Source organism: Fusarium oxysporum, chromosome IV (genome assembly GCF_013085055.1).
Source record: "Fusarium oxysporum Fo47 chromosome IV, complete sequence".
Lineage (NCBI taxonomy): Eukaryota > Fungi > Ascomycota > Sordariomycetes > Hypocreales > Nectriaceae > Fusarium > Fusarium oxysporum.
In genome coordinates, this window is record NC_072843.1 from 2,603,902 (window position 1) to 2,624,764 (window position 20,863).

The following is a 20,863-nucleotide window of genomic DNA, read 5'->3' on the forward strand; positions in this document are numbered from 1 at the left end:
AACCATGCGATAATCAGGGTATTTATTCTGTATCGTAAAGACGTACTATGTATCATCTATTTTTACCTCCCTCCGCATCCGCCATCGGCGTGCGGCTTGCCCCGGGCTATGTTGTCTCCGGCACCGGTCCTTTCCCGGGTATCCGCCCGGCCGTTGTGTACCTAGTCGTCCATGTAGACTCCGGTCAAGCTCCGCCGAAACATCGCCAGTGCCTCGTCAACCAAGCAATCCCAGTCCTCTTCCCTGCACTTCATTGTGATTGCCGTTAACTCCATACCCCATACTAATATTACCAACAACCCGAATATAAGGGGTAATGCGAGACAAGTACTCGCCAAATCTGTCCAGCCATCGCTGTCTCGATCTGTAGCTCTCCAGTACGGGGAACTGTAATCAAAGACAGGCTTCACCGCCTTCCAGTACAATCTCAAAAGCTGTATGTTGTACCCCTTGATCGTACACAGAAACTCCTTGATAGCATCCCACAATCCTCCCGTCACACCCTGCTGAGATCTATTACTGGAAAGATCTGCGATGCCGTCTTCGGCGTTCCATTGTCTTAGAAGACTGCCTGGCACGTGCATCCCCGGATCCGTTGCTCGATTGCTGACTCCTGGCATATATATTTGAGATAGAAGATCCAGATTGCTCAATTGAATGCCGGCTTTCTGAGGAATGTTCTCCGTGTTCTCCCCCTTTTCGATGTTTTTGACGTCCATTGTACAAGTGGATGTTGACGAACTGCTGCATCGGCCCTGCGTTGCTGGTGCCTCTGACAGTTCCCCCATGGTGTCGCACCCTTGTGCCTGTGGTTGATTTCTCGACTCCTCGAGAAGACTCTCCGATATAGTATCGATCACTTGAATCTCTTCCACGGACGCCGATTTCAGCAATGTACTCAGTCCACGATTCTCTGGGGAAGCTTCCAAGCTGTTTGGCGTTGTGCCAAATCTCCTCAGGTTGTGGGTTACCCGACTTAGCCTGCGCTTGCGCTGTAGGCCCTCTCCGGCCTCTTGACCTCTCTTCGGGGGGTATTTCGATGTTATCTGGTCGCACCCAGTAATGATGGTGATGTTTGTGGATGCAGACGCCCCCTTGACTTCGCACCTATTCGTGATGTCGTGATTCGCGCTCTGCGTCCGAACCCGCTCGGTTATTTGATCTTTGGTCACGGGTTTCGTGTGGACTTGATGTAAGGATTGGGGAAGAGTCCCTCTGATTATCTGGTGGTTTGTTTGTGTTATTTCTCTGGTGGTTGTGGGTGGATATTGCAGCTTCTCTTTGACTGTCGCTTCCTTCAAGAGAAATGGAGGAGCGGTGAGGGGATCTCGAGTTGCTGACCGCTCTGCCTCGTTCTGGGGTAGTGGGCCGCTTGTGATCCCAGCTTTCAATGTTCGTCGCCGGAGCAGTAGGACTGTTGGAGACGGCGTTGAACTGTTCAGTGCCTCTTGCTCCCAACTGGACCGTATCTTTGGGCTTCCTGTTTGGTGCGGGTTCTATACACGTCCTGTCAGGACTTGCTGATGGTATGTCGAGACTGGAGTGTGTTGGCACTGGCTTTCTGGGGAACTTGACGCGGACTGTTCCAATGTTGTCGGGAGGGTAGTGGATTTCTCGTGGGTGGTCGTCAAATCTTGCACGTAGCTTTCTGGGATGCTGTTCTCGTGTTGGCTTCGTATCTCGATCTTGCTCTTCACTAGTAAGTGGTTGGTGCTGGATGTTGTGAGGTTTGGTTTCATCGAGAGATCCGATAAAGAGTCCTTGCTGATTGACACTCGAGGTCTCTGGGTTCCTCCTGGTTCTATTGCCCCTCCTAGGCCATTCTCTAAAAAAGAACTGGAGTGTTGGTTTTGGTCTCTGTGGTGCGCCAGCGATCCGCCCGCCTCGTGGAACTTCTCGTTCCCTTGCAGATGTTGTGTCTCGTCCAAAGCCGTTTGTATCTGTGTATCATCGTGCGCGGATGCAAGGAACGACTCTGGGATCTGATCTCTGTCTAGCATGGGCTCGCTTGTGTTATGGAAACTTATGTCATTCTCGAAAAGCTCCAAGGCTGAAGGAGACGGGTTTGCCAGGCTGCGTCTATGAGGGGTTTTGATCACTGTGTCAGATGAGTTGGAGCTTTCCTTGGGTTGTACAGCAGGCGGGACTTCTTCATCGGACCGTTCCTTTGAGTTATTGTGAAGAACAGGAAGGTATAAGTCGATCAGCCCTTCCTCCTTTGCCATATCTAAGTCTCGGTGTGACGGGCCCCCTAAATCGAAAGACGGATTTAGTTGGATGTGTCAAGGCGAAGGTGGCATAGATTAGAATACTAACTTGAGAATACTGAAGTACTTCTGTGTGATTGGGCAATCGGGCTCAAATCAGGCTCCTGAACCGACGACCACTGGTGTGTCCCCCTTCGCCATTTGGCAGTGACAGAAGCTTCCAGTTGTTTCTCTGCTTTCTCTTGTCGTCGTGCTTTCTCGACTTCGTGGTCGAGATGTATCTTGACGATTTCGATCTCGGCCTCCTTTCTTTCGGCAGCCGATAAAGCGTTCTTGGCCTGTGCCTTTAGGTTCAGTAGCTTTTGTTCCGTTTTCGAGCTCAGCGTACTCTCTCCACTGTCCGATGTAAAATCAAGAATACCCGTCTGCGGGTTGATACCTTGAACTCCCAGGTAATCTCCGCTCTCTCTCAAACTTTCCCGGTCCTCTCGTGCTTTTCTCCTTGCCTTTCGATTGGCTTCTAGAACTTCCAATATGCTAGGCGTTCCTTGAATGACTGCCGCAAAGGACTGAGCTCTGGAAGAGCGCCTTATGGGTTGCTTTTCTTTGTCCTTCTCGGCTTCTATACTGTCACTCCGTTTCTTCTGACCGCGCTTCTTGCCTATTCTCAGGGAACCGAATTCATTCCATCTGCGATAAGTCGGCAGTGAAGGCTCATTCCCTTTGTCTTTAGATGCGGACGTTGGTTCAGGCACTGCTTCACTTAGGTTTTTCGGTGTGTTCCAATCCACAAGGCGATCTGAACCCCCGGTTCTGCTGCGTTGACCCCCTCGGCGATTTGAGGCAGAGTGATGCTGTGCTGATGCTCGATTGTTGACTTTGTGTTGAAGTTGAGAGGAAGAATTGCCAGCAGCCTCTCCGACTTCCCAACCCCCGTTGTTTCTCAATGTTCCTCCTCTCTCTGCACGATGACTTGGAAGCTTGTTCCTGAACCAATCTGCCACATCCCCTAATGTGGCACTCCGAGTAGGTTCCTGTCTCTCCTTAGCTAGTATACCCAAATCTCCAAGTGTTAGTCTTCTCTCGGAATCATCCATGTGTTGAGGAAGAGTCTGTGGACGTGAAGGTAGGGAAGGATGGTCAGACAATGCTGCCCTGCGGCGTAATGATGACCAATGTGGTTTCTCAGACATATCTAGGTGCAAGCAATCGCGTCGCTGATCAGTAACTTTACTCTTGTTGATTGTTCAGCCGTTGATTAACGATAGTATGGTAAAACGGGGTGATTAGTGATTGTAATATTTTCAAACTTGCGAGATGAGAGGCGCTAGGTATAGACAGCAGTTATGGATACGAGGATCAGGAGTGATTGTCGAAGAAAAGATCCGTCACACCAAGTAAACCATGGGCATGGATCCCGAGAAGCCATCAACTTCGCCTTCCTCGTATATACCACAACGATATTTCAAGGGAAACCACAACGAATGCATCCAATTCTCCCACCTGCCATCGTTTCCGATATCCCTTGATGCTTAAAACATAATAAAAAATCACGACAGTATCAGAGCAGGCATAAATCATCAAATACAAGCTGACGATGGAGATAGGTAAAGGGGATTCAGGGTGTTCTATGGTATTTATTCAGAAGCCAGATCTTAACGCCAATCCTTGCTATCTGAGGCTACACTCAGTTTCAATGCGGTTAAATGTGTTAATAAACAAGATAATAATTGGAAAGCTACCATCGCGGATGACGATTATCCGAGGGTGCTTGTTGCCGACCCAATCCAGCAAAGGGGTTGCCGCCTCCATTAGGTCTTGAACCTGTTAGACGACGACTCTCAAGCTTTTTCGATGGTGTTGTTGCTCCCCAGTTTCGTTGCTCGTAGGCTGCCATTTCTCGAGAATTACGCGGAGATGCTGCTTCCTGGGGATTGAGTTCATTAAGACTGGTGGCCTTCTTGAGGGGTGACTTGTTATGGGTGTGGATGCCCATGTTTCCACCAAAGTTCATTCCCTGAACTCCCGAAGATGTCCCAGTTGATGTGTAGCCTGCAGGCAAACTATGACGAGGCACGGTGCCTCTCTGGCTGGTAGCGGGTCTGAAAGCTTCCGAGCGTCGAGTTGCTGTGGGAGGCGTGAACATGTGAGGCTTCATTACGTTGTTGGAGGTTGGGGTGAGGGATCGTTCCTCAGGGGTATGATCCGTTCCAGTGTATGGGTTAGAGTGGACCTGGAAACCATGACGGATCTGAACTGTAGGGGTCCCAGTCTGTACAAATTCCTGATAGTCGTCGGGCTGGTCTGTCGAGAACTGTGTGCCGATATCGCGCACCGTAGGGTGAAGACGGGGGTGGACAAACTTGGTATCATACTCTTTCATTACTTGCTCCTGAATCACGGCCTTATCCTTTGCTTGTTGCGCAAATCGAGAACAGAAGAAGAGAAGCTGAGCAGAAATAAGGGCCTGCAGAACGAGTGTATTCAGAACCGTCACACTTGGTCGGGGATCGAGAGGAGCTAGAGGAAGGAAGATCATGTACACCAAAACATGTCCAGGGCCAAAGAGACAAGCCAGGCGCAAGGACACTGGCAGAGGATCCCAGACTGACAGCTCCCAAACATCTGATGTCTTGTCTGGGTGGGCTCGCGACTCGGCAGATTCTGGTGTTATCAGATTCGCGAGATAGCTCAGGGGCGTCGAAGGCGATGCGCTCGATTGGTTCACTTTCACACGTCGCGCGGAAGGCGTCGAAAGCGGCTTGTCGACCTTGGCCAGAAAGAGTCGGTACTTGCGCGTTCGCGTAATCGTGTAGAAAGCATTGGTGAAAGAGAAAGCTATGAGGGCCCATACCAGCGGATAGACCTTTACAATATATGTGGTTAGCCTCGATATGATATGCAGCAGTCTGAGAAGACGAGAACTTACCAAGAATGATAGCCACCCTGAACTGGTTTCATCACTGAAAATGTCGTCACTTGGGGTTGATGATCCTGAATTCGCGCGCGCAAGTAAGAAGACGAAGTTCATGGCAAGGCCCATTTGTGTTCCAACAGAAGCTGAATCCCAATCTCTCGTTTCCAGTTCTTCGGATAGCCAAAGCAAAAAGTCCATGGGGTTGATTGCAGCCATGATACGCTCTCTGAGCGGCTGCCGGCGAACTAGGCGTGGCATGTTGAGCACACTGCAGGGTATTGACTCCTTTGAAATTGCGTATTCGCGATCGCAATACCAGGGAGGAGAGTCGCGAGTCGGCACAAAAGTAATAAAGAAAGAAAAGGCGGCTACTTGGCCGGATGTTGTTTACTTTGAGCTCACTGTTGCTAAGGACCAGGCCAATTCTTTGTTCACTTAGGTAGTAGTACAGTACCTGCCTGAAGCTGACCAGTAGAAACCCAGTGGAGGCTGCAGCATCCACCTGACGTGGGGATCAATCAGTACCTTACCTTACTCGCAATGGTCAGAGCTTCCAGGTTCCCAGGCGGAGCGGAACTTCAGGCGCCGACCTCCTCGTAGTTGTAACTCCAATCATCAACTCAGCGCCATCAACAACAACAAGAGGGACGCGTAAACACAAGTCCACATTCATCAAGATGGCCTCGCAAGCAGATTACAAGGACCGTCAATTCCTCGCGGTCATCGGCGACGAAGTATGTGCTGCAATGAAAGGCTCTTTGTTCGAAAGCTTGCGCTGACGTAGCTCTCATCTAGGACTCCGTAACAGGCCTGCTTCTCGCGGGTATCGGCGTGAGTCTCAATCACTGCTCAGTTTCTCTACACGGGCTAACTCTATTTAACAGCATGTGACTACAGGCGCCGATGCTCAGAAGAACTTCCTCGTTGTTGATGGCAAGACCGACACAGCTGCTATTGAGGCCGCGTTTGATCGATTCACTGAGGATCGCAAAGATATTGGCATCGTACTCATCAATCAACATGTTAGACAACGTTCCGATTCTTTTTGCCGCTGAACTAACTCTCCTGAAGATCGCCGACCGAATCCGACATCGCATTGACACCTATACCGCGGCTTTCCCTGCTGTGTTGGAGATCCCAAGCAAAGACCACCCCTACGACCCTGAGAAGGATAGTGTATTGAGACGAGTGCGACGCCTTTTTGGAGAGTAGGGGACGTCGTTTCACTGGGCGCAAGGATTTGTTTCGGGATAATGGAGCGAGCATGGTATAGAGGCAGCAGTGAGCATGGCCGTACATGATTTGAGGCCAGCATTGCGTTTTTTTCTTCTTCTTCGACTTCATGTTGTGCAGGGCAGTTCCTATTACACAGATGCAGGGTAGAGTTCGATGCAATGGACTCATTATCAGATATGCTAAATAGATCTAAAGCCGCTGCAGGTTGCTCGAGAAGAGCTAGAAGATTCGCCAAACCAAACGTTAACCGAGAACCCCATGAGAACGTGCCCAACGATAAGTCATGCCATCATGTGTATGTTATGAATGCGCCGTAGTCCCAATTACAGATCGCTGCCGAAAAAGCCCTTGCTGCTACGAGAGAAAGTGACAGTTGCCGTGAGGCAGGTAATTTGGACATCATCGGCGGTGAAGACGTCGGCCAGAACAGTATATTTGCCCTGGAGCGAGTTAGAAACAGGTATGGGAAAAGCAAGGGTTATTTACATACCGGAGGGATCTCGGCAGGAAGGTCTACAGTCTTGGTGATCTCGACTTCACCAGCCTCGACGGGACACTTCAGGTCGACATTGCCAATCTGCTCGCACAGATCGGCCTTGGTGCTAATAAGGCGAATAAGTCCATACTTGACAGTCAGAAGAACATAAGCGTCCTGCTCAATCTTCTGCTTGACTATTCCCTTAGCCTTGATCAAGAGTTCCTGGCCACTATCAAGATGTTAGTATCTCATGGTTGTGCAAGTATAAGCAGGTGAATCGTACGCTTTGGGAGGGTTAGGAGCAAGGTCGACCTTGTCAATCCTGATCAGGTCGGCAGTATGGTCTCCGGGGCACAGTTCGAGGGGAGAGTCGCCGGGAATCTTGAGGTCGTCGCTGATAGTAACATCGGGAGCCTTGCCATTGAGAACGCTCAGAGCAGCCGCTGGGGCCAGGCATGCTGTCAGACATGCGGTGACGGTAGAGAATCTCATCGCACGGTGTTATCTCGCGAAATTTGATGGGCTGTGGGATATGGTGATGTTTGCGAAAATAATACGAAGCAGTAATTAGATGATTGAAGTCGTGTGAAGATGAGAGAGTCGTTATCAGGGCAGAATGGTGATGGCAAGTGGCTTAGTGTTGAGTGCGTCATGGGACTTATCCTCCACTTTTTGGTCCAACGACTGGCCGAGAGCGGCTGGGAATTGATGCCTTACCGCCTTGCAGATGATCGCGGGCGGCATCCGAGTGCACCAAGAAGCTACGTACCTTACCTTATCATGGAGCCAAGAGTCTAGAACCAAATGATTGAATCAAGTCTCGAGCATGAAAGCCATTATAATAATTGACGAAATGAGTTTGTATGGCAGCCAAAGAAAGCTTATAAATTATTGGCTTTGAGTTGATAATCGTTTTGCAATATCATGAGAGTCAAAAGCTACCTACCTGCCTCATGCTCATTCTCATGCAGGTTCCTGTCTCAAGTTTGCGGAGGTGGAACATTCAACATGTCGACTTGCAAGCCCAGCCTCCTCACTTTCCAATCCCATGGAGCCATTCAAACTTAGCGCTACTGACCGACATACGACCTGAGGCACAAAAGTCGAAGCCTCGTGCACGGGCCATGCTCAGACATTGGTATATAATCGTGCTTTTCTTCCAACCTGTTTTGAACTCTTCATACTTACCTTGCCTCAGGAAAGCCAGCTCAAGAATTGGCCTTTCTAGTGTGGAGGGCCTGCATTGCACACCCGCGGAGTCACTCTACTCTCTATTGTCCTTCGGGACCATAGGGGGCGGAATTTTTGATTTATCACCATCTTTCATTGTGATCTGCTGCTTGCGGCGGGCATGAAGAAGGAATATGGGAAATTTGCTATGAAATTGTACATGCGGTTGCTCCTGCATCTGACATCTAGCGCTTGCTGGCTGGTTCCTGTTGGGAATTAGGAAGGGTGTCGGAATCATTATGGTATGTCACAGCGACATACCACAAGAAGGACCTCACCAGTTGGGTCACGGTGAGACGCACCGGTTTTGGGCTGGTCGCCTGGTGTTGCTATTGGCTTTTGGCGTATGTATAGCTCAGCAGGAGCTTCAATGGCATTTCCATGTTTGGACAATGCGTATTTTCATGCTGACCTTTGCCGATAGGTCAACCCCTGCCCGCGAGTCGATATTCGTCACTTGATATCACACTGTGTGTACCATGCCGAGGGAACACAAAACTCGGGACGTATACCATGGGTGACAAATATATTAGGCCAATTTAGCAGAGGCTTAAACGAGTCTTTGGATTGGTGAATTTTGGCAACCCAGGTCAAGGCTTGAAGTTTTCTTGCTCCCTGATGCTGTGTTACCTCTGGTGCAACTTTCCCCACTTCCATAGGTGTGAGTCTTTGAGGCTAAGGTTTCGTCACGACGGGGGCAGGGGAGCAGCGAAGGTCTGCCAGTTCAGAGGAAGGAAGTCACCTTCGGCTGTCGGTGCATGCTTCGCGTTGCATGCCACCATTTACCAAAGACTCGAGCTGTCGAGTTCGAAGAGGTCACAGGAAAATGGAAGATACCTACCTAGGCGGTGCTCTGTAAAACGGATATTTTGTATTTGCAGCAGTTCAGCGTTGCACTCGGATCTTATACATACACAGGCCATTTCCATGCCCTGGTCAGCCAAGCATGGGTGCGAATACGGGCAGCATCGCGAGACAGACACGACACGATAGTGATGGAAACTTGTTGCACATATCCGTATATATTCTGAACAGACCATGGGACGAGTACGTCGGCGTCTCTAGGAAGGCCCGTCTTTGAATGTACGTGTTTGGTTCCTGTTGAGGTGCTCTAGAGGATTGTAAGGCATAAACCTCATGGGTTCTCGATAGGTGTTTTCAGACAAGTTTAGTGTGGTTAAAACAGATACTCTCTTGTTCACGCCTTTCATTCATTGTAAGGAGTCTTTTTGTATCTCGGGCTTCCTGTTAAAATGTTACCTTTTACAAAATGCAACGCAATCGTCGCTCCTTTGGCACCAAGCAATTTGCACGATGGTGATGACGTGACGACTATCATCATTATCACGCAGTCAGCTTGCACCACACTTCTGTTTATCATGGAATCTTTCACAGGTTCCTAACACAGATTCGCATGCAGAATGTAGTAATGAACTTGGAACAGCCCGCATTGATTGGTTTGGAGGTAGAAAGCCCGATTGGTACCAAGCCTGCTCCCTGCAAAACAAGCCAGTCGAAGCAACAAGGATATGCCGTCCTTGTCGAGCACTGTCCTCGCATACAGTGCGAATCAAATATTTGGTGTACGGCACTGTGCTAGTAAGCTAGACTCTTTTCATTTGATTACATCTTTGTTAAAGCAGTCTGGTCCAGATTTCGATATTGTTCACGAAGATTTGGAAGTGAATGTCGTGGATAAGATCATGATGTATTGCACTCGCATCGAGTGGCCAAGCTTCTTCTACTGAACTATCTCATCCTTCTCATCTCAAGCAAATCTCTACGCGGCGAACAAGACTCACATTAAATAAAAATACTGCCTAGGCACACGGTATTTCCCTCCCCTTCCTGGGACTTACCTCGGCGGCCTCAGGCTAGCTTAGCACTAACTTAGAATGAATGGTGTCTCGTTTCACCAAGCGCAGGTTATTTGTGGCGGGTGCCAAATTTCAGACACCCCACTCATCTCCACTGCAAGCCCGCCAACCACAGTCATTTCTTGGGGCTAGCTAACCCAGCTTCAGCTGTCATCTGTTGTTTATTGCCTTCGACTGGCTCTGAGAGGTGCTCAGGTTACGTGCCTGATTCCCTGAAAGTGGCCGTCGTCATTTTGCCTTTGAAAATCTGATGAAGCCCCTCCCGACTCCTTCGCTTCCCGTTCATACCGAAATGCTCAACTCCTAGTGTCAGCCCATCACCAAAAGCAAAGCAGAAAGCATAGCAAAGCAGGCTCGATAGACTCGAGAGACATGGCTTTCTTGTCTTTGTCTTGTTTCCATCCCCGTTCCCCTCACACATGCTATCTCAAACGATACTCGAGTCTCAACGGACTCACTCAGTGACAAACAAGCCCCTGGCTGGCTACGCCAACGCCAACAAAAACTCGCCGTACGCAATTTCCAGCAGAAACCCTCTCCCCTCCGCTCTCTTGAGTTTCCTTCCCCCTCCTTAGCCCTGTGCTCAGGCGCAGCGGCAGCGGGACAATATTTATTGTTAGTGCCTCAGGCCAACAATGCGCCCTGCGTGCCCTGTTTCCTGCACTAAGAGTTCTCCTTATCCACCGCCAGTCAAGGTTTGGTCTAGCGCCAAATTTTGGTTATTGTCTCGTCTCTTCTCTTCCATGTCTCTCTGTCTTGTCTTTTCTTTGGGGGACCACTGTCGCTGGAGTAGGAGTGTCCCCGTTCCCTCACTCGCACACTTCCTTCTCAGGAACTTCTGCCCAATCCAGCCCAGAAGCACCAGGAGAGGATACCAAAAACGGCCCAGTGGCCCATTCAATTTTTGGCACCCTCTTATACTATCGCTGCTGCTTCTGCGCGCTGAGATTGAGTGGGAGCCATCAAGAGAATGAGACGGGAAGCGTGAGCCGCTGATGAGGTGAAGATACCAGAGGTACGTACTCTTGTCTTCTGCCCTTCCATTACCTGAGGTGCTCTCCTCCCCCTCTTAGCCAACTGGAAATGGAACCCCAGGCAGGTCCCAGGCCGGTACCTCAGTACCAGTACCAGCCCAGCCTACCACCAGTGAGCACCAGCACCAGTACCGCACTTGTCTTGAAGCACTCCCGGGCTTGTCGCTCCTCCCCATCCTCTTTCTTCCCATCACCCACCCTTCTTCGTGCAGTCCACGATCTTCAATCCTCACCTCTCGTTATCTCCATTCTGCTTCAAGCGCTCCTTGTGTATGGATTGTGTTTGAGTAGTCTCAAATCTTATTTCTCTTGATTTCCCCATCGAATTTCGCCACCTACACATTTAATCTTCGTCTTCTCCGCGCTCGACACCTCGACCTTAACTCGTCTCAACCCTGCCGTGACCGATCACAACGAGTTTTGCGAAAACAGAAACCGACCGACCGTGTCCCCAACACGCCTCCGACTCGCGTCTACGCTTCATATTCGACATCTTCTTGTCGACTTGATCACGACTATTGACTTTGTTTTTCCCGTTGTCGCGCCGCTGACCCTCTACCCTTTGTGTCGACGTCTCGACCTGCCTCGAGTCTCTTGTTAGACGATTGCGATTTCTGCGGTCGGAATACGATCCACCCTTGTCCTGCCGAATGAGACTTATTTAAACCACTCTGGTTTTCGACTCCTTCTTACGGTCTCCCCGACGCGCCATCTGAACGGCGTCGTCATGCTCCAAAGACCGCGACAGTAGATTAGACACATACTCCCCTCAGGTGTTCACTACATTATCTCTAGCACAGATTATGACCGACAGACCAGCGCCGCTGTCCACGCAGTCTGCGACTCCTAGTCAGATCGCCCCTCTTGCTCTTCCGGGCGCAACGCCTAAAGACGAAGTTGCCCAACTGACTGAGGGAGCGGAAGAAGAGCCATATACTATCAAGTGTATATGTACCTTCTCTGTCGATGATGGAAACACGATTTATTGCGAGTCATGTGATTCGTGGCAGCACATCGACTGCTTTTACCCGGACAATCGAGAGGAAGCTGTGCGCGAAGATTTTGCACACTCGTGTGCAGAATGCAAACCGCGCCCTCTCGATCGTCAAAAGGCTTTTGATCGTACACTACGCTTAATAAATGGAACGACGGACGAGCGTGCCGATAAAAGAACAAAAAGACCACCTTCCAAAAGCCATAAGAAGAGATCGAGACCTACCGAGCTACCAATAAATGGCCATACGAGTCCACAGGAAAATGGAAAACATGGTCATTCCGGAGATCATCATCATCCTCCCAAAAAGGCGAAGCATCGCTCATCACAGTCTGTCAGTTCCCAGGCTCCCAAACGGAGCCCTTCATACGGAAATGGCCGATCAAATACTGCCCACCCTCCCAGCCCTGCAACTACCCCTCCCGACCTTCCCGATGATTTTCAAATCCATCATTACTCTGAAAAGTTCTACGACTTATATAATGCCAGGGATGTCCCCGAGTCACGGAACAATGCTTTTGCCAGTCTTGCTATTCCCACTGCGCTATCTCGCTGGCTTCGCGAACCCAATACGATGCGGAGTGAAGTTGGCAGACGCCATTCGGAAGTATTTCAGAAGGCCCCCTCAAACCTGGAAGCCAACAAGCCTAAGCTTGAAGTCAGTGATGCAACACGAACACTGAACGATGGCAAAGCTCTCAGGTGGAGGTTTCTCAAATCAAGTACACCAATCGAGAAGGATGTACCTCTTGTTGAGCTGAATGGTGAAATTGGGTTTCAAAAGGACTACTGTGCTGACCCTGTCAACCTCTGGGCAGATTTATCTTCCCCTCTCCCGTTTGTCTTTTTTCACCCTGTCCTACCTTTGTACATCGATACAAGGCAAGAGGGCTCTCTTGCTCGTTATGTCCGCAGGAGTTGCAAGCCCAATGCTCAGCTTGATACATATCTTTCCGATGAAAGCGAATACCATTTCTGGATCGTTAGCGACAGATATATCTCCGCCAACGAGCAAATCACTTTGCCCTGGGATTTCCGGCTGGAGAAGAGTGTGGATACGCGATGGCTTCATCTTCTTGGCCTAAGTGACGATGACTCGACCAACAATACGGAAACTCCGGTAGATGGGACAGAATACATGGCAATATCGAATTGGATAGATCGAATTCTCTCCGAATACGGCGGGTGCGCGTGCGATCTGGATAACAACTGTGCGTTCGCACGATTTCACCGTCAGTATCTCTTCGGCAAACCCCAAGGACGCGCGCCAGCAAAAAAGAAGTCAAGAAAGCCGAAAACACAAGCCATCTCCCCAACAAACACGGGGCAGACTGCCACCAGTCGAGCCACGAGTGAAGGCCATGTTGACGATGCTGGGGATCACGACAATAGATCCCAATCTGGGTCTACGCGAAGCAAACCACCGAGTCGTGACCTTACACCTCTTCGCCAAGGATCTTTCGACCAATTAGGCATACTGACTGAGCCAACGGATCGAGACAAGCGGAAGGTTGCCATGGTTGAGGATTCATTCCGTCGAATGGAGCAGCAACAACCGTCACGGAAGAAGAAGCGAGTATCGGATGGTACTGGCTCAACATCCTCGAAGTCGAAGCATCGCAATGGCTCAGTTGCGTCTCATGGCAACTACGTCGATGCTGGGACTTGCAGAAGCCACTCAGGATCCCCTGCTAGCTCTTCTCCGCATATCCAACAAAGGCTGTCAATCTCCAATCAAGACTCCGCGGCGACTCCATCACGCCAATCATCAGCTTCTCCCAGGGGAGTATACTGTGATGCAGCGGTACAGACGGACCCTGTTGAGGGCGCCTGGTTTAGTGGACCAAATCAATCACCTCGTCCCAAGAAGCGGATCATTTCGCTCTCGAAGCGACTACTAAATAGCCGCCATCAAGTCCGAACTGAAGGAGAGGATCTGCGCAGGCGATCATCTGTCAGCCAGGTATCCAATGGTACCATCATGGAAGTTGACTCGCCTCTGGAGCACGAGGTAGTCATTAAGCGATCGGATTCAGAATTACCACCTTTATTTTCTGCACCGGGAGATACACATATGGCAGATGCCTCTTCACTAACAACGACTCCTGTACTAGGATCGGCTGCGAGTGACACATCGACCAAGACAAAGACTCCCGACCTACGCGTGCAACTACCTCCTGTGCCAGCGTTCGATAGTACAGGACTAGGAATTCACAACGCAACAACGCCAAAGTCTGGCGGTGTCGGTCACTCCCCCCTTTCAGGTCCATTGCCAAGTCCATTCGCTCCGCCGGCTGTCAACGGCATTGGTACCCACCCTAGTCCTGTAAAGAAGAAGCTGAGTCTCAGCGACTACACCAAAAGCCGGATGAACAAGGCTGCCGGGAGAACAGCTGGAGGGCATGCCGTTCTCAAGCCTTCTATCTCAAGCCCTGAGGACACCAAGGTTGATATCATCGTCGATTCCCCATCGATTGAGAAGCCGGCGGAGACTGTGATCATGGCTCCCGTAGCCGCTGCCAATGGGTCTTCATAAAAGGATGAAGTGTCTGTACGTTTAATGTGTCAACCGTTTCAAGATTTTCTTTGTTGTTTTGTTTGGGATTGGGGATGACGGGATCAAAAGCCTGGAGTTCTTTCCTTTATATACACTGGCTGGTACGTCAGATGATTACCCCTTTGATTTGGCGTTTGGGGAGGTTGTGGGATTACGGATGCTGGGATTGAAGGGTTCTGTCAATTGAACCCTGGCATCTAAATATGGGAACGGCGCACCAGGTTTGGTGCCTACGGGTCAATGGGATTTCTCCTGAGGGAGAAAAAGCAGAGATGTTATGTGGTCCTTTTTCGGGATGTTTTTTTATTGATGTCCAGTTGAAGAGGGTTGGCCATGAAACAAAACAAGTGAAGAGTAGGATGGAGTAAATCTCTTACGGAAAGATGCTGAAGGAATCGTTGTATGTAATTATAGGCGTCAACCCTACTTGCACGTACTCACCATAGTCATGTTGCATTGCCCTGAATGATGGGAAATACACCCCTTGAAAGACTCGATGGCCATCTTGAACTGCAATCTCTTATAACATGGTGAACCAAAGGACAAGATGATTTTCACAGTAGGCGACATTCATTCCGTGACATGGGGGTATTATTCTAAATCATTAACTTTCCAACCAGTGGAATGATATTCTATCTGGATAGGCGGTACGGTTGTGGCTCTGAGAAAGGCGCAAACCCTTTTCTTTCTGTTAATATTGCGCAGCAGTCCCCCAGTTATCTTCCTTAAAGACCAACAGTGCGAGACGATGCCTCACAAACAGTCCAAAGAAACCAGCAACAAGCTGAAGCATAGTAATCTCAAAGGCCAATCGATCTTCGCGGAGTGGTCCACGCCAGACAAGCCAGAGGTTGAGGATGGTAAAGTTGCTTGTCTCGACAAATTGACCCTTTTCATCGGTTGTCACCTTTACCAGGCGTAGTCTGTTGAGAAAGTGCAGGCCTTGGGCGATCAAGGGGTGGGGTTGACGCTCGGGTGACCAAGGAGTCACAGACGGCTCCATGAGGCCAGACCGGGCGTTGAAGTGAGGAAGTCGGTGGCGTGGGCAGGGAATCAGACCGAAGACCTGAGGGCAGGAGTAGAGGAAGTTAAATATTTGAGGGACAAGGAGGAGCCCGAGAGTCTTTGAAAAGTGGCCGAGGATACCGACGACAGCAAAAACCATACCCGAGAAGTAGCAGTAGGTATCGCCAACAAACACCTTGGCAGGATACCAGTTGTGGAGGAGCAAGGCGAACGAGACGCCTATCCACGGGAGGAGGAAGTAGAGTGAGAACAAGTGCGAGTCGGTAGCAGGGTGAGGATATGGCGTAAAGAGGTACAGGCAATCGTTGAAGACGAGGAGAAAAGCGATGACGATGCATTGCGAGACTTCAATGCCGTTTATGCCTGCCAGCATGTTGATGCTCTGAGGGCAGAACATGGCAACGCACGCCATGTAAACATAGTAGAGAAACCCGAGATCAACGAGCTCGCCGAGATACGGCTGAAGCTGAAGAGGTAGGACAATAGAAGTGACGTCGAAGTCTACAAAGTAAACGACAAGAAGAGGGATCGAAGCCAGGCCGGGGATCCACCACTTGTGCCGCCAGCGAATATCGAAGAGATCATCACCAATACCAAGAAGTGCAATTGTTTGAAGAGAGATGATGGCGCCCAGGAATGACGCAAGCTAACGAGGTCAGTAAAGCACCAGACATGACATGCATCTTTGGGTTCTGCGCACCTTGTTGTGTGGGAAGCGATGTAGAAAACGGCCCTGGTTGACGTGCTGAAGCTCGACGACGACATCACGGTTTCCACCACCACTAGTCGCCGCAACAATGTCCTTGTAGAACGGGAATGGGATGAAGACGATGACGCTGAGGAGATAGACCGCAGCGCACACAGCGCCCATGCACTCGGGGATCTCGGCGCGGTTCGCCTTGCTCATGTCGCGGCCTCGAAAGCCAGCACGCATGAAGGTAGGGCCTAGCCAGCGGATCATGGCGAAGCAGAGCGCAAAGGCGAGGACCGACAGGGCCAGAGATGCCATGAGAGGCTCGCCATCGCCATGGAGGGTGTTTGCGAGGACCGCGAAAGCAGCTGCAGAGACGGTCGAGAGTGTAAGTGTTTCAGAGCGAGAGAGTGAGGTCATCATGGTTGTAGTCATGATGGGCGGCTTCTGGCGTTGTAGTAGTTTGAGATAGGTGCGTGATGATGGGTTGGGCAGTGCGTATTGAGGGTTAAGAGAGCATCATGGAAGACGATATTGGGAGAATTACCAGCAGAAATGCGGCTGCTATGGATTGTCCAACACAATTGCGCTCCGAATCCTATTAAAGCAGAGTGAGGTCTCTAGGTATTGTTGAGGTGAAGCTTGGTGACACGTTGTTACACTGCGGAACACAGCCGGGGTGTGGAGTGGCATATGAATTACGCGGAAACACGTGCAAAATACACGACAGAGATTGATAGGAAGATCAACACCAGGGGTTATCAATCAGTCTCTAAACTTCTCTCGTTAAGATTCATGCTTCTGAAATTAGTTCAGTCAATAGAATCTCGCCCATCACTAAGGTCTTTAGCCTAGAACATATGCAACATAATCATCGATTCATTCGCTCTTAAGGGTATATCGATATCGCTTCCGCCTTGAAACCATGTACAAGCAAATGATCAAATCTAAGGTAAGCGGAAAGTTCCCATCCCACCCAGTATAGTAAAACAAAGCAAAGCTGAGGCATCTACTAAGCCCATCATCAGTTAAACTCCCAGCTGAACCCAAAATCCAAAGCGCCTGTGTCCGAAAATCGTATAGTAATCCATCTAACTTTTGGTACCCAATCGTCCCTTATTCTTTTTGCGCATGTGTCGGGTATCTCGTGTTCAATATTGTTGTCGTTTTTAAATTTCCTTCACAAAGCCCACCTCTACCAGACTATCGGGGTCAATATCCAAATTGGCCAGCTTGGTTCGTGAATTCTCTCGAATCCACAAGAATGCTTCAAGTGCTACCCGGCGTAGGATACTGGAAATACTCCTCTTTTCTGGCCTCTGCACCCGCATAGTCTGTTTGCCCATAAGATAAACGGTTTGTGCTTCTTCGGCGGCCCGCAGCGCTTCAAGCTCTTCTCGAAACTCTGGTGGCATGTCATTCTCATCAGGTGGGAAAGGACCTCGGGTAATAAAGGTCATCAACTCGTTAACAATCGTAGGCGCCAAGTTCGGTGTGAGAACGTCATCCATGTAACCATGTCGCAGAACAATACGATAGCATGAAGGAATTTTTGTTGTAACACGCGCAATGACGAACCGTTGGTCAGATGGAACCGTAGGCTGAGAAAGGGGGCGCATGTGGAAGAAAACGATCACCTGTGGCCTCGTCTGGAACTTCCGAACGAACTGCGAGAATACCTTCGGGATGTGATCACCACTCCCGCCCACTTTGTCGAAGAATATTCCGAGTCCTGGAGCGACCATTACTTGTCCACCTCCAAACTCAGGTGAAAGCCTCAGCCTCGTCGAGCGCAGAGAACCTTCACCTTGAATTCCCCTTGCTATTGAGTTGTTTCTTGAGGTACTCCGAGAGGACATGAGGAACTCTGCCGGATCCACCATGTCCCTTTGCTCTGCTTCCCACTGCTGTTCCTTTCCCCATCGCCAAAGCATGACGAACGAACTAAGGATGGCGGACAGGACCAGCGCAAACCAACCACCGTCAGGCACCTTGTTCATTGCTGCACTAAGATAAATGCTGTCGAGAAGGATGAAGATGAGGAACCCGATGAGAACAACGATTGATGAGATACGCCAGATGATGAGTGCCACTAGCGACACCATGCACGTTGTAATAAAGCTAACGATAATGACACATGCGCCATAAGCATGACCCAAGCTCGTTGTCTAGTTCAAGTCATGTCAGACGAGTCCGTTCCAAAGTGACACAATGAGGCTGGGTAACTTACATTGTTATAAACGGCCGTAACCACAACAGTACCGGTCATGAGTAGCCAATTTGCTAGTGGCATATAAATCTGGTCATGGAATCGACGGCTGGTGTGAACAGTCTTGATGTGAGGAAAGTAGCTGAGCCTCATCAACTGAGAAATGAGTTGGAAAGAGCTGGTGATCACGGCCTGGCTGGCAACAACAGCAGCGAGTGCGGCAATAATGATACTGAAGTACAGTGTGCTTTCGGGAACAGTGCGAAAGAATGGGTTGGTAAAAGCCAACCCAGTTTCATCCTGAGAAATATAAGCAGCTTGACCACAATATGTGATCAACAAGCATGGGAATGCCAGGAACAACCATGAAAGCTGTATGGCTCGCTGTCCAAAAGCACCCAGATCTGCAAAGAGTGATTCAACGCCGGTGAAAGCGAGAAGCAATCCACCAAGAGACTTCCATCCATCAGAATCGTTTCGTATTAGGTATTTGAACGCATAATGTGGGCTGAATGCCTTGAGTACGGTATGATCGTACAAGACAAGGTTGTATATGCTGATGGAGAAGTTGTAGAGGAGCCAGACAACAACGACGGGAGCGAAAGAGGTGCCAATTTTGGACGTGCCAATGAACTGCAGCAAGAAAAGCGCAATGAGGATCGCACACGAGGTCCCCACAATAGCCGGTCTTCCCAGATCAGGTCTGATAACCTGAATCCCTTGGACGGCGCCCAAGATGGACTGGGCTGGTGTCAGAATGCTGTCGGCCACAACCATGGAAACGCCCAAAACGCCAACAATCTTGAGGACGCTCTGTGCAACCCGACTACGTTCCAGAAAATCTCGGGCCATTCTCCCAGCGGGTGCGAGTTCGGCGCCCGTCTCACGATCCAGGCGCACAACAATTCTTTCCGGGCCATTGGGATCGACGCGGGCAATGTTGGCATATCGAGCAAGGAGAGAGTAGAGAGCAAAGGTTCCTCCTTGTCCATCGTCGTCGGCTGACAGGACAATGAAACAATATTTAAGTGTTACGATGATGGTGAGGGACCAGATGATTATCGACAGAGCTCCCACGAGGTCGTGCCATGACGGCTGTTCGCTAAAAGTCGAGCTGAAAACATAAAGGGGACTGGTGCCAATGTCGCCATACACAACACCGGTAGTTTGCCAGGCGAGCCATAATAAGACCGCGCCCTTATACGTCTTTTCGGAACGAGAAAGTCAGACCTTCATTCATAACGTCGCACATTTATTCCCATGGAGCTAGGACCTACCTGCTTCTTGTCGCGACACAAATCCTCGTGCTCGATTCGCTGGGCCTTTTCCTGGTCATGCAGGTCGCGGGCTTCGGGATCTGTGGGGGCGGCATCCTCGCTTTCTTCGGCAGCCGCGTTGACCCAGGCTTCTATTCTCTGGTTGCGGGCATTGTAGGAGATCATTTCGATCTGGAGTCGGCAAGGTCACTTGGTGACGCTGGGTCCAAAGGCCAAAGGCAAAGGCAAAGGGACTAAAACCTGGGGCTCATGCTTATATACTCGGCCATGTTCTGACTAGGATGGTGGTGGATAATGGCGAGCCTAATCCTAGATTAGAACGCCATGCCTATGCGAAACTGGCATCCTGGTCCACTCTGCCAACAGCCACAAATTCTTGTGGACGGTGAACATCTTGACTGCCAAGACGTCCATTGGCAAGTGTCGGTGGTGCTGATAGGCCCAGGCGTACTCGGATAAACCATCATGTCTTGAGCCTCTCCACCGAAGCTCAAGAAGGGTTTGATGGTCCGTTCTATCTGCGTGCTGAGGAGATGCAACCATATGCAGGCTTGAGGCTGTGTGCATGTCAAGGACCCAATTTTCCCCTCACTTGCAGACGGCTATACCCACGATGTCGCCGAAATGCTGCTCACACTCGAGTCAAAAGATTCGAGAAACTGTCAAGGGGGGAGCGCTCCCTGGTAGTCACTTTGAGTCAGTCCAATGACATGCCTAAATCCACCCAGGTCACCCTGACATCCTCCAATCTAAGCGTTAAGAAGTGCGGGGGTAGTCGAACTGGGGGCGATGATTGCCCCATGGGCCTTTGGAGATGGTAGCGCGTTGCATTCGTAGTCAGAAACCCGAAGCGCCAAGACACTTGGGTTTCTCTGCTCTTTGTGAAGAGTCTTGGCTGCTTATTTATTGCATATGCTTTCGTAAAAGGGTCCTTCATCGGTCGTCCGAGACCAAGTGAATGGTCTTACCGAGTCTTTCCGTATGACGCTCGAGTCAGCTTTTGGTTGTATTTGTTGTGTAGTATCATGCATAGCAAAACCCCTGCTAAAAGTACTTGTCAGTTTATCAGCTTAGCCAGTGCCCCACGTGACAACGTGAGAGGTTTTGAAGTCCTGGAAGTCTTACGTTAA

The 20,863-nt window shown here is 50.0% G+C and overlaps 6 protein-coding genes across 6 annotated transcripts; 2 read left to right on the top strand and 4 right to left on the bottom strand.

The window, feature by feature from the left end:
* Positions 1-35: 35 nt before the first annotated feature.
* Positions 36-5,689, bottom strand: FOBCDRAFT_159430 (uncharacterized protein). The gene is made up of 5 exons (XM_059608389.1): positions 5,137-5,689; positions 3,963-5,073; positions 2,317-3,402; positions 1,503-2,251; positions 36-1,445 (listed from the first exon to the last, which is right to left on the bottom strand). The coding sequence occupies exons 1-5, from the start codon at positions 5,380-5,382 to the stop codon at positions 162-164; spliced, it is 4,476 nt and encodes a 1,491-aa protein (XP_059467087.1). The 5' UTR covers positions 5,383-5,689; the 3' UTR covers positions 36-161.
* Positions 5,690-5,801: 112 nt separating this feature from the next.
* FOBCDRAFT_200292 (VATF_NEUCR vacuolar ATP synthase subunit F (V-ATPase F subunit)) lies at positions 5,802-6,336 on the top strand (the record flags this gene model as incomplete). Its single annotated transcript, XM_031178920.2, has 4 exons — positions 5,802-5,858; positions 5,920-5,955; positions 6,009-6,146; positions 6,196-6,336. The coding sequence occupies 4 exons, from the start codon at positions 5,802-5,804 to the stop codon at positions 6,334-6,336; spliced, it is 372 nt and encodes a 123-aa protein (XP_031044807.1).
* Positions 6,337-6,509: 173 nt separating this feature from the next.
* On the bottom strand, positions 6,510-7,483 carry FOBCDRAFT_30303 (sterol transporter). The gene is made up of 3 exons (XM_031178919.3): positions 7,122-7,483; positions 6,851-7,067; positions 6,510-6,800 (listed from the first exon to the last, which is right to left on the bottom strand). Exons 1-3 carry the CDS (start codon positions 7,328-7,330, stop codon positions 6,684-6,686), a joined length of 543 nt encoding a protein of 180 aa, XP_031044806.1. The 5' UTR covers positions 7,331-7,483; the 3' UTR covers positions 6,510-6,683.
* Positions 7,484-11,476: 3,993 nt separating this feature from the next.
* FOBCDRAFT_30321 (uncharacterized protein) lies at positions 11,477-14,621 on the top strand. Its single transcript, XM_031178916.3, has one exon. The coding sequence runs from the start codon at positions 11,783-11,785 to the stop codon at positions 14,507-14,509; it is 2,727 nt and encodes a 908-aa protein (XP_031044803.2). The 5' UTR covers positions 11,477-11,782; the 3' UTR covers positions 14,510-14,621.
* A 484-nt stretch (positions 14,622-15,105) lies between these two features.
* On the bottom strand, positions 15,106-16,942 carry FOBCDRAFT_181068 (glycosyl transferase family 4-domain-containing protein). The gene is made up of 2 exons (XM_031178915.3): positions 16,257-16,942; positions 15,106-16,202 (listed from the first exon to the last, which is right to left on the bottom strand). The coding sequence occupies exons 1-2, from the start codon at positions 16,680-16,682 to the stop codon at positions 15,222-15,224; spliced, it is 1,407 nt and encodes a 468-aa protein (XP_031044802.2). The 5' UTR covers positions 16,683-16,942; the 3' UTR covers positions 15,106-15,221.
* A 156-nt stretch (positions 16,943-17,098) lies between these two features.
* FOBCDRAFT_30328 (potassium transporter-domain-containing protein) lies at positions 17,099-19,947 on the bottom strand. The gene is made up of 3 exons (XM_031178914.3): positions 19,734-19,947; positions 18,478-19,662; positions 17,099-18,415 (listed from the first exon to the last, which is right to left on the bottom strand). Exons 1-3 carry the CDS (start codon positions 19,896-19,898, stop codon positions 17,417-17,419), a joined length of 2,349 nt encoding a protein of 782 aa, XP_031044801.2. The 5' UTR covers positions 19,899-19,947; the 3' UTR covers positions 17,099-17,416.
* Between the last annotated feature and the right edge of the window lie 916 nt (positions 19,948-20,863).